Source organism: Priapulus caudatus, unplaced genomic scaffold, assembly GCF_000485595.1.
Source record: "Priapulus caudatus unplaced genomic scaffold, Priapulus_caudatus-5.0.1 Scaffold528, whole genome shotgun sequence".
In the NCBI taxonomy this organism is placed as follows: Eukaryota; Metazoa; Priapulida; class Priapulimorpha; order Priapulimorphida; family Priapulidae; genus Priapulus; species Priapulus caudatus.
The window spans coordinates 85,614-99,169 of record NW_014577589.1 but is presented as its reverse complement, the minus strand read 5'-3'; the positions used below and the strand labels follow the sequence as shown (position 1 = coordinate 99,169).

General features: G+C 51.2%; 1 protein-coding gene across 1 annotated transcript in view; it reads right to left on the bottom strand.

Annotated features, from left to right (window-relative positions):
- Nucleotides 1-13,556, bottom strand: part of LOC106811327 (kinesin-like protein unc-104) — a gene marked incomplete in the record, with an annotated part of 116,841 nt that overhangs the window by 29,172 nt on the left and 74,113 nt on the right. The window contains 8 exon segments of the mRNA XM_014814907.1: nucleotides 4,168-4,286; nucleotides 4,606-4,743; nucleotides 8,913-9,085; nucleotides 9,581-9,732; nucleotides 10,082-10,260; nucleotides 10,848-10,932; nucleotides 12,108-12,176; nucleotides 12,767-12,907. Coding sequence (XP_014670393.1) covers nucleotides 4,168-4,286; nucleotides 4,606-4,743; nucleotides 8,913-9,085; nucleotides 9,581-9,732; nucleotides 10,082-10,260; nucleotides 10,848-10,932; nucleotides 12,108-12,176; nucleotides 12,767-12,907 — 1,056 coding nt within the window.

Here is a 13,556-nt window from a genome sequence, read left to right as displayed (position 1 = left end):
ACATCACCACCCCCAGCACTACCACCCCCAGCCCCACCTCACCCCCAGCCACACACCACCCCTAGCCACCTACCACCCCAGCCATCTCACCACCCCCAGCCACTCACACCCCAGCCACTCCCCTCGCCGCCAGCCACCCACCACCCCCAGCCACCCACCACCCCCGCACTCACCCCCCGCCAGCCATCCCACCACCCAGCCATCCACTCACCCCAGCCACTCCCCACCCCCAGCCACTCACCACCCCCAGCACTCACCACCCCAGCCACTCCCCACCCCCAAGCCACTCACCGACCCCAGCCCACCTACACCCCCTGTCCACCAGCCCACTCACCACCCCCAGCACCTCACCACCCCAGCCACCACACCCGACCCCTAGCCACCCACACCCACCACCCCAGCCACTCACCACCCCCACCCATCACCACTCCAGCCACTCCCTCCCCCAGCACGCACCGACCCCTAGCCACTCACCACCCCCTGCCACTCACACCCCCAGCCACTCCCACCCCCCAGCCCACTCACCACCCCCCAGCCACTCCCCACCCCCAGCCACTCACCACCCCAGCCACTCACCACCCCAGCCACTCCCCACCCCCAGCGCACTCACCACCCCCAGCACTCACCACCCCCCTGCCACTCCACCACCCCCACCACCTCACCGGACCCCCAGCCACTCACCACCCCCAGCCACACACACCCCTAGCCACCACCACCCACCACCCCCAGCCACTCACACCCCCATGCCACTCACCACCCCAGCCACTCCCCTCCCCCAGCGCCAACCCCACCACCCCCAGCCACCCACCACCCCTAGCCACTCACCACCCCGCACAGCCACGCACCACACCTAGCCCACCCACGCACCCCAGCACTCACCACCCCAGCCACTCACCCACCCAGCCACTCCCTCCCCCAGCCACCCACCACCGCCTAGCACTCACCACCCCCAGCCACCCACCGACCCCAGCACTCACCACCCCCAAGCATCACCACCCCAGCCTCACTCCCTCCCAGCCGCATCCACCCCCAGCCACCACCACCCCAGCCACCCACCAACCCCTAGCACTCACCACCCCCACCACGCACCACCCCTAGCACCCACCACCCCGCCACCCACACCCCCAAGCCACCCACCACCCACGCCATCACCATCCCCAGCCACTCGCCACCCCCAGCCACTCCCCTCCCCAGTCCACTCACCACCCAGCCACTCCCCTCCCCTAGCCACTCCCCTCCCCCAGCACGCACCACCCTAGCCACTCACACCCCCAGCCACGCACCACCCCAAGCCCACTCCCCTCCCCAGCCACTCACACCGCACCACCCCAGCCACTCCCACCCCAGCCACTCACCACCCCAGCACTCACCACCCCAGCCACTCACCACCCCAGCCACCACACCCCCAGCCACACCCCCACCCAGCTCACCACCACCCGAATACACTCCACCGACCCCCAGCACTCACCACCCCTAGGCCACTCACCACCTCAGCCACTCACCACCCTCCCACACACCCCCCAGCCACTCCCCACCCCCAGCCACCTCACCCCCCCAGCACTCACCACCCCAGCCCACTCACACACCCGCAGCATGCACCCCCAGCCACACACCCCCAGCCACCACACCACCCCAGCCACTCACCACCCCAGCCGACACACCCCCAAGCCACCCACCACCCCTAGCCACCACACCCGCGCCACCCACCACCCTCACGACCACCGCCCACCACCCCCCATGCCCACCACCCCCAGCCATGCAGCCACTCACCCCCAGCCACCCACCACCCCCAGCCACCCACCACCCCAGCCACTTCAGCTCCCCCAGCCACTCGCCACCCCAGCCACTCCCTCCCCCAGCGCCACTCACACCCCAGCCACTCCCCTCCCCAGCCACTCCCCTCCCCAGGCCACGCACCACCCTAGCCACTCACCACCAGCCACGCCACCACCCCCAGCCTCCCCTCCTCCCAGCGCACTCACACCACCACCCACCACCCCAGCCACTCACCCACCCCAGCCACACACACCCCCAGCCACTCACACCTCCAGCACTCACCACCCCACAGCCACTCCCCTCCCCCAGCCACGCACACCCCTAGCCACTCACCACCCCCAGCCATTCACCACCCCCAGCCACTCCCCCTCCCCAGCCACTACCGCTCCCCCAGCCATGCACCACCCCCAGCCACTCCCCTCCCCCACCATGCCCCACCCCCAGCACTCACCACCCCCAGCCACTCACCACCCCAGCACTCCCCTCCCCCCAGCCACTCCCCTCCCCCCAGCTATGCACCACCCCCAGGCCACTCACCACCCCAGCCACTCACCACCCCCAGCCACCCACCACCACCCGCCACTCACCACCCCAGCATCCCCTCCCCACCACTCACCACCCCAGCCACTCACCACCCCAGCCACTCACCACCCAGCCACTCACCACCCCAGCCACTCCCTCCCCCACACCCGCCACGCACCACCCCCACCACCACCCCAGCACTCACCCCCAGCCACCCACCCGCGCACTCACCACCCCAGCCACCACCACCCCCAGCCACACACCACCATCCAGCCACACACCACCTCCATGCCACTCACGCAACCCCAGCACGCACCCACCCCGCCACTCACCACCCCAGCCACTCCCCACCCCAGCCGTCCCCTCCCCAGCCACTCCCCACCCCAGCCACTTCCCACCCCGAGCATCACCTCCCCCAGCACTCACACCCAGCCACCACACCCCAGCCACTCACCACCCCAGCACTCACACCCCCAGCCACTCCCTCCCCCAGCACGCACACCCCCTAGCCATCTCCACCACCCCCAAGCCATTCGAACCACCCCAGCCCCCCTCCCCTGCCACTCCCCTCCCCCAGCACTGCACCACCCCAGCCCCCCCCTCCCCCAGACATGCACCACCCCCGCCACTCACCACCCCAGCCACTCACCACCCCCAGCCACTCCTCCCCCAGCCAATCCCTCCCCAGCCACGCCGCACCCCCAGCCACTCAACCACCCCAGCCATCAACCTCCAGCCCACCCCACACCCCCAGCCACTCACCACCCCCAGCACTCCCCTCCCCCAGGCCACCCAGCCATTCACCACCCCACAGCCACTCACCAACCCACAGCTCACTCACCACCCACTCACCACTTCCCAGCCCGCCACCACTCCCCCCCACCAGACCACCAGCCACCCACCACCCCAGCCACTCCCCTCCCCCAGCCACTGTCACACCCCAGCCCAACTCAACCCCCCAGCCACCCACCACCCCAGCCCACACACCACCTCCAGCACACACCACCTCCAGCACTCACCACCCCCAGCACGCACCACCCCCAGGCACTCACCACCCCAGGTCCACTCCCACCCCCAGCCACTCCCCTCCACAGCCACTCCCCACCCACCACTCACCACCCCCAGCCACTCACCTCCCCCAGCATCACCACCTCAGCCACTCCCCTCCCCCAGCCATGCACCACCCCCAGCCACTCACCACCCCCAGCCACTCCCTCCCCCAGCCCCTCACCAACCCCGCCACTCGACCACCCCCAGCCACTCACCACCCCCAGCACTTCCCACTCCCCCAGCCACGCCACCACCCCGAGCACGACCACCCCAGCCTCACCACCCCCAGCCACTCACCACCCAGCCACTCACCTCTCCCAGCCATGCACCACCCCACCCCCCACCCCCACACACCACCCCCAGCCATGCCACACCCCCAGCACTATCCCTCCCCCAGCACTCACCTCCGCCAGCCACTCACCACCCCCAAGCCACACACCCCGCCAAGCCACTCAACCACCCCCAGACCACTCCCTCCCCAGCCACTCCCTCCCCAGCCACGCAACCAGCCCCAAGCCCACGCACCACCCCCAGCACTCCCCTCCCCCAGCTCACTCACACCCCCAGTCATTCCCCTCCCTTTAGCCACTCTAATTAATTATAACAATTAAATTAGGTATCTGGTAACAAGTACGTGTGGGTATAGACGATTTGTTATACAGTAAGTACAGTTGTATGCAGTAAAATCCTAGAGTCTAGTATGCCTTTAACACATCAGTGCAGTCTGGTGTGACATTGTGTTGTAACGTGGCTACTTCTAACACGTGAATGGAGATCCTGTAATTCTGGCATTGATGAGTGAGAGGGAGACACACGTACCTCCTACTGCTTGCACGGCGACGCGCAACCATCCCTTTACATCGCCTTTCTCATTCACGATGGATACCTTGTGCACCAGCGGTACTGGATACATCAGGTTGGTAAGGAACACGAACGCCCTGTATAGAATCACGACAATCTCATTGGTAGGATATCCGCATCGTCTCGATTATTTCCATGCAAATTTTACATGTTACGTTCTCAATGTATTGCACGCACGTGCACACACACACGCACACACACATATACGCACGCACACATATACGCACGCACACACACACTGTTAAGAATTAAGGCAATCTAATTGGTTCACAATGTACTAATGTAGCATAGGTAGCATGGTAACATGTTCGCATGGTGTCGATTATTCCTATAGAAGTTTTACATTTCTTTCTCAATGCATTGCACTGCACGCACGCACACACTCGGCCATCTCACCTTCCAACCAGCCTGAACCACGGGAATCTATCATAGAACGGATCCCCTCCTGTTATGCTCTCAATGTTCGCGTCGGGAGAGGTCGGGGAGAGGTCAGCCTCGTTACGGTACATCTCTCTCATCAGCTCCAACCGTTGCCTAGGCGACAGCAAACACGAATCATCATCGCGTGGCGGACAATAAACGCGGAAGCGATTTCATCGTATTGCATCAATTCATCATGGGAGTGCAATGAATCGACGTCAGCCACGGCGTAACAAGTGTGTCACCGGCACACAGACATGTTTACATGACAGACGGTATCGTCATGTAAACGATGACGCCAACGACACGAACAACACCGACGGAGAGTGCGAGGCGAGAAAAAACGTATACGCCACAAAAAACCGCGAGCAGTTAGCGATAAAGTTCAACGATAGTATGTCGTTACATTCGCGTGACAATACATCGAATCACCTAGCATCTAATATGACGCTGTTGAATTATTTTGATCCTTTTCTCCACCTCTGAGCAATTTCGCTGATAATTTTCATTAACAAAACGACATTACTAGGCGATGACAGCATTAAGCAACAATGGTAAACTGCGAAAATATATATAGAGTATACAATGCACAATAATCTCTGCGAAAATTAAATTCATCTGCAAGGCAAATTGCAAGCGAAAATCATGAAGTCGAATCAAAAGACTACGTCGCATCGCACGAATGCTCGTTCATGCACGAAATGAACAGATTAATATGCGAACAAAGAACAGAAAGCAAACTATACGATCATCAGCCAAACACGAAAAATCGGTGAAAAGTTCGAGTCTCCGTGTCGTGCACGAGAACAACAGCGAAACGCGCCGCTCGCACACAGCCAACCCTGCCCTCTAGCGGACTGTCATTGGTAGCAATCTTCCTCCTGTTTTCTATAACCCCTCTCTTTTAGAAACCGATAAAGGAGCGAGTGTAAATCACACCCAACATACCACCCACGTTACATACCACCCACGTTACCATTTCCGTACGTCTGCTAATGTGAACATGAACGCCACCTGGCAGCACAACTGACATAGCGAGGTGTAAAACAGTGCATATAACTGCCACAGTGACTACCGACCGCGTGAGATCTCCCCATGCGGCCGGGGTGGGGGGAGATGGGCGAGGGGGGACTGTGTAGGAGCCACTGATAACGCCACGCACAACACTGCATGATATATGCTAGACGACGACGACACACACCTAGACGGGATCAGGTTGTAGAAGCTAAAATAGTTTTGACTACTGGAGCAGCCAATACACTTGAACGGGTCCTCGCTATCTTCGGGAGGCGTGTCCGGAGACAGGTCCTCATTGTAAATGTGTCGCATCAGCTCCAGACGGTGGCTGCACGGCGCGACAACGATGACCCGGGGTTAGTTATAGACAGCTATAGACGGTGACGATGACGCGGGGTTAGTTATAGACAGCTATAGACGGTGACGATGACGCGGGGTTAGTTATAGACAGCTATAGTCGGTGACGATGACGCGGGGTTAGTTATAGACAGCTATAGTCGGTGGCTGCTGACGCGGGGGTAGTTATAGACAGCTCCAGACGGTGTCTGCACGGCGCGACAACGATGACCCGGGGTTAGTTATAGACAGCTATAGACGGTGGCTGCACGGCGCGACAACGATGACGCGGGGTTAGTTATAGACAGCTATAGTCGGTGACGATGACGCGGGGTTAGTTATAGACAGCTATAGTCGGTGACGATGACGCGGGGTTAGTTATAGACAGCTATAGTCGGAGTCTGCACGGCGCGACAACGATGACGCGGGGTTAGTTATAGACAGCTATAGTCGGAGTCGGTGAGAAACGCGATATAACACAACGTGTCTCCTCGCAGTGACGCACCACACAAACACACACACACACACACACACACACACACACACACACACACACACGCACACACACACACACGCACGCACGCACACGTACGCACGCACTCGGGCACATATGCGACAGTGCAGTGATAGGAGTGCCCTGTTGTTAATAGTGCTCTGCCTTCTAGCGAGGAATGGCCGAAGAATACAATTCCGTAGCTGATCTAGTAAGTGAGGTGTATTGAATCAGATGTGTAAAACCTCGATTGCAGGGTTTATGCTTTAGCACGAACGTGATATTATAACGATATGATAACATAACGATCTTCTATCGTCATATCAAACCTAAACGAGTATAGATGTGTTCACGGTGTTACTAGCTAAACGTGTATAACGTTAAAACGTATGTACGTTGATATAACGTTATGTACGGTATATACGTGCGCCAAAAAATCACGTACATAACGTTTGTGCTCATTTTAACTTTGGAAACCAACTCGTTTCTTGGAAATGAGAACGGAGAATGGTCAACACCATCGTTAGCTTCAGACCATCATGGAATCATAGAACATCATAAAACATCAGAGCATCCCACCACAGCGACTTTGTTATAAAACACATCGGTACATACAATCATAAACTATATACATACGCATTACATATATGCACATACATGTATATATACATAGATATACATAAGTATATATGATATGCGTACGATACAGGTATTTAATATATAGGTGGGTTACTACAGAGCTGGCATTTCGAGGCAGCTGACAAGGATAAAGACGAGCAATGAAACATGATAGTACAACATTGATAGCACACGAGCTGTTGTCCGGGATGGGGGGGACAGTGATGGGTTGCTATGATGTAAGCGTACGCACACAAAGCCTTCTGCTGACAACAAGCAATAACCAGCGAAACACACGTGCAAGCTGGGTGGATAGCTTAATAACTCAATATAAAATACAGCTCATCAACTTAATATAAAATACAGCTCCTATAACTTAATATAACATATATAGCTCATTAACTTAATATAACATATAGCTCATTAACTTAATATAACATATAGCTCATTAACTTAATATAACATATAGCTCAATAACTTAATATAACATATAGCTCATTAACTTAATATAACATATAGCTCCTATACTTAATATAACATATAGCTCATTAACTTAATATAACATATAGTTCATTAACTTAATATAACATATAGCTCCTATAACTTAATATAACATATATAGCTCATTAACTTAATATAACATATAGCTCATTAACTTAATATAACATATAGCTAATTAACTTAATATAACATATAGCTCATTAACTTAATATAACATATAGCTCCTATAACTTAATACAACATATAGCTCATTAACTTAATATAACATATAGCTCATTAACTTAATAAAACATATAGCTCAATAACATAATATAACATATAGCTCTATAACTTAAAATATAACATATAGTTCATTAACTTAATATAACATATAACTCATTAACTATAGCTCAATAACTTAAAATATAACATATAGCTCACATTAACTTATGCAACATTTACATCTCACGCGACCTGGTCATGAACTGCATCAAAGTCTAAACACCCGCATAAATATATCAGGAGGCACCGAGTGCCACAAAGAGACATGATATAGTATGACACGCCTGAACATATAAGATCTGCATGTACGGAAAGCTCTTTCTCGCTCGGGCACCTATAATATGTTTGTTGATGATGCTACAGTCACAGACTGATAATGTTCCGCTACATTACTCCCACGTTTCCTCCATCGCTGCGTCATGAACATATAGCGCATACGTTTCTGTACGTGTACACTATACAGAAAAAGTCATTTCTCTATAGAAATAGACTAGTAGCACAATACTAAAATCATAGACTATTTGCCACAACTCAAATAACAGCCAGCAGGTGTGCAGCCTAGTGACATGCAATATAAAACTCATATAAAACTGAAATCGCACTCAAAAGCAGGCCAGCTATGTATATATATATATATATACATTAATACCAAGAGCTAATAATAGGTGTTATTGAAATACTCTTGCATATATCAATATGCAAATATACAAGCACACGTGTATGGCTACGAAATATACTACTGCAACTAAATTCCGAAAACAACCAAAGCATCTAAGGACGCGAGTTGAGTAACAGAACAATCGCTCGCCCACCAAGCACTAGCATTACTGCGGCGTGTTCGATCCCGCTAGCATCATGCAGGAACATAACGTGAAGCTCGTAGTTCTGGTGTTCACCCCCGCGCGCGGCGTTCACATCCCAACGCGCGCACGTGGGACGAGAAAATAAATCGTCAACCGGCCGCCGCCGCAGCACGAGACTGCACTCACCTACTAGTCGCACGCTCGCATGCTCGTACACAGCCCCGCCCGTGCCGACGTAAGGGGGCGCCACTTACGTGAGTTTCTCCAGCGACCAGTAGTGCGTGGCTCCGTTCTTCGTGTCCAGCACTTCGACAGCGACGATTGTTTTCGGGTACGGCCGGTTGTTGCAGTTGTATCCGCACGGCAACAACTCTGAGGGCAGCGGCGAGTAGAGACTGTCCGTAAGCAGCACGAACTGAAACTGCACCTATAAACAAGAGAGCACACGTGAGCAGCACGAACTGAAACTGCACCTATAAACAAGAGAGCACACGTGAGCAGCACGAACTGAAACTGCACCTATAAACAAGAGAGCATCAGCATCTGCTACTAGTTAACTTTGTCTTCGAATTACTACCTGAAATGAACTAACCAAAACAATGGTATGTGCAGGTGTTTTGAAGGTCAGGTCTCATGTTAAAGCTGGGTTTACACTGCCAACTTGTGTTGGCAAATTGCCGAATTGTATCAACTTCGCAACTTTGCAACTGACAATCGGCAGTGTAAACGCAAAAGTTGCACGTCCAACCGATCGATAGCAGCTAGTTGGGAGATTAGAACATGTTCTAATTCGGCAATTCGCCAACTCAAATTTGGCAGTGTAAACGCAGCTTAAGCTATGTTCATTTCAACAATACACCGGTTAATTAATGTTGTGTCCGTTTATAATGATTCGTAGATCTAACTGAGCTTATGTTTATACCTTTTTCTTTAGTTCGACGCTAATGGCATTAGCCTCCTTTAGGAAGATAGCGTTTCCCCACAGGTCGTCACGCAGCGAGGTGAACTGATGATACCTCCACTTCTCAAAGCCCCACTTCGCTTGATTAAACTCCTTTTCAGTCCAAGTGCAGTCTGCTGAATAGACATTAAACACACACGTTATTATACATCTCCAACAAGCCCTCACCCCATCACACATAGTCAGTCTCTGTCACCCGTAGTTTACTTATAACTTTAACCCTAAAGCATTCAGTAATTATTAACTAATAAATTTTTAATTATCAGCTAATAGACTAGTCAACTAGTTAACAGATAATAAACTAATAACATAATTAATCGCTGATGAACCAATCAAATACTCGATAACCGATAAACCATATCACGTAATCGACGCCTAACAAACTAATTAAGCAATCGACAGCTAATTGCCGAGTTGGCGCTGATCGACCGTGGCGGCGGTGGCAGCGGTGGCTCCACCTACCGAAGGTGTCGTCGTCCTCGGCGGTGAACTCGTCCGGGGTCATGCTGGACATGAGAGACTGAGTCTCAACGATCTTCTGTAGGTCCTGGATGCGAGACTCGTAGTCCTGTCTCTGCTTCTCAAACCTCAGCTCTGCCTCCAGCTGCTCCTGCCTGTACTGCTCCTCCAACACGTTCAGCCTGCCGCACGCACGCAGAGAGAGAGGGAGCGTTACCATCGTCATCATCACGGTCCTCGCCGCAGTCGCACGACACTTGATGATGATTTTTTTTTTTTAGATGATTTTTTGATTTTTTGATTTTGATTTTTTGATTTAGATTTATTTTTCTTTCGGAGCTAATCTGTTTTTATTTTTGGAGCGGCTGAGTCGATCCAGTGTTACCAGTGTCACGTGAAATCGTAGGTACGTGGGTAATAACAACTACCGTCGTTATCTACTATGGTGTATAACTGTACTTCATCTCTGTGTGTGTGTGATGCTATGAGTGTTAGGGTGCACGCTATGATTAGCTGGCTATATTTTAGAGAGAAAAAAAACAATTCGATGACCTTCTAGTGATAAAAAGCGGGGTAAACGACATTTTTCAGTGCAAATGCACGACCGCCAAATCTATCACTATAAATCCGTGTACTGTAATTTACTGTCTATTTACTACTGTATTTAGTACGAGCGTACTGCGTATGGAACGCTTTCGTATGCTGCACTGTCGAGTGTTGCGTCAGCGCGCGTGCACAGCTGCCAACTACTACTACTAGCAACTCTTACCTCTTATCCATCTCCTGCTTGATATCAACGCCCTGCTTCTCCAGCAGCTCCTGCAGAGCGAAGCTGTAGTCATGGGGATCCACATCTGTAACACACACACAACCACCTCATCGATGCATGAAGGTCACACACACACACCTCATCAATGCATGAAGGTCACACACCAAGACATGCCAACCTATTTTGAATATAAAGCTGGTCCGATCCGCGTGGCGGACGCAGTCGCGCGCGAGACGAGTGGTAAATCGGTTATCGATGCGCGCTAGGGGGTCTGGGCATCGCCGCCCGCCAGGAAAATTTCTAAAATGTGCTAATGCGTGCCGTTCCTCTCTGCATTCTGGGGAGTAATTGACGCAATAGAATACATTAGAGATACATTACATACATTGTATTAGAGATGAAAATGAAAACCAAAAGAAAAAAAAAAAGTTTTTCAAAATATATGCAATGCGTAGAATAGTATTATAAAGCGGTTAGGCCTGGTAGATAGTCTTCAAAAAGGCGTAGTTCTAGCGGCGTGAAAGCTAGGTTGGCCGTGTATGACAGCAACAACGTCACCTCATCGATGCAGTGAAGGCACAGCAGCACAACGCCCCGTCATGCGATGCATGAAGGTCACACACAAACATCTACCACCGCTCATCGATGCCATGAAGTCACACACATCACAGCAACCCACCTCATCGATGCATTGAAAGGCACACACAAACACACCACCGTCAATCCGATGCATGAAGTCCAGCACACAGTGACTCTTCACACCTCATCTGATGCATGAAGGTCTACAGGGCACACACACCATCTCACGCTGCATGAAGGCACACACAACACAACCACCTCACACGACTCATAAGGCACATGACACACACACCTCATTCGCTGCATAGAACGGTCACACACATCACATTTCGCAGCAGTGGAGAGCAACAACCAATGAGCGCCATGCCGATGCGCTGACACCACAACCCCAACGTGAGCGCACCAGTGTATATAATATGAAATAAAAAATCTAAAAAACAAAACTTGAAAAAACTTTTTTTTTTTGGCGAAGAGCTGTCACAGCAGACATAAGTCACATAGCGTTTAATGGGATTTTTAATGCAGCTTTGCATGTATAATTATACTAAACAACATGGGATGCCGGAATCCTTTTATTTGCGATGTGGGTAAGCAGCACGCCGAAAAACTTAATGCCGATAAAATTGCCCAGCACTGATTATCAGGTTTTTTTAAAATAGTTACGATCGCCATTAAACTTACTGCTTTCACCAATCAATTCTTCGCAGAGCTGATCGCTCTCAATGAACTGGCACGGCGAAATGCATAAAACTAAACGATAAGACGATTAATATCGTATATGCATATAAGTATAAAAATAATATCTATATATATATACATATATCAGTTAAATAACCGGAAAAATTAATAAATAGAAAAGTGAAATATTGTGAATGTACTGCCGGTATATTAGAATAGAATAATATATAATGGTACTATAGTATGGAATGAAGCTGGCAACCCGCGATAGGAAAACGCATAAAACACCAACTTATATAATAATCTATATATAACTATATATGTGCATAGTAACAAAATTCACTCTATGGGCCTGTATGCAATGAAAGTTCAACAACAAAGGTGCTGGCAAGAGTGGCAGACCGCAATGTCTACTAACCTCCATCTATGGCAACCCGATACACGATATGTCGGATACACGAAACATGACACACGGAGTTGCACACAACTGGAATTTAATCTAGATAAAGCAGGATCAATCAAGATAAATCGTTAATGTAACGAATCACTACTAAGTAGATCATCGGTTAGATTAAACAGCAAAGAGCGCGTGTGACGCAGCGTCAGATGTCGCGCAGGCGGCGGCCCGTGACACAGCGACCGCGCTACACACACGTGCGTACCTTGGTCGGGATGGTTGAAGCGGAACACGTGACTCTTTCCGAAGATGATGCGACCACCCGTCTGCAGGATGTAAGGTTCCAGCACCTGCACCCCGTTCACGTAGCACATGGCGCTATCGCACGGAATCAGCAGCACGTTACCTGGTAGACAGGGTAGAGAGAGAGAGAGAGAACATGTACACGTGATCGAGAGAGATAGAGAGAGAGAGAGATAAAGAGAGAGAGGAGAGAGAGAGTCTTTGTGTACACCATCACCATCACGATAATACTTTGCAGGGAGGTTAGTGACTTCGTGCAGAGTCAGGGACCCCCCCCCCCACGGAGGCAGGGACCCCCCCCCACGGAGGAAGAAGACGAATGATCATGCCTACCATCCTTGTTGTTGAAGACGCAGTGTTCTTCTAAAATGTGAGCTCCACCCAACTGTATATCCTGTGTAATTTGAGCATCGTGGCGTCCGACTCTGTAGAATACACAGGAGTGTGATGTTATTAGATATGTTATTGTATACAGCTAGATGTGTTACATAAGTGGATGGATGTTATACAAAAACGCACATTAAACAGTTTAGCACCTTCACAATAAATTTTCATGGTTCATATATTCGTGAGAGAGCGAGTCAAATAGAGTCATGTCTACAAAGATAATGGTCGACTATCCGGGAAGTGTGCATTAAAATATATATCATTGATGATATTATATGTAAAATAAATACAGATATAAGCTGTGATTACGAACAAACCAATTTTAAATACATCGTTTAAAATTAGGTTCTATTCATATATATATA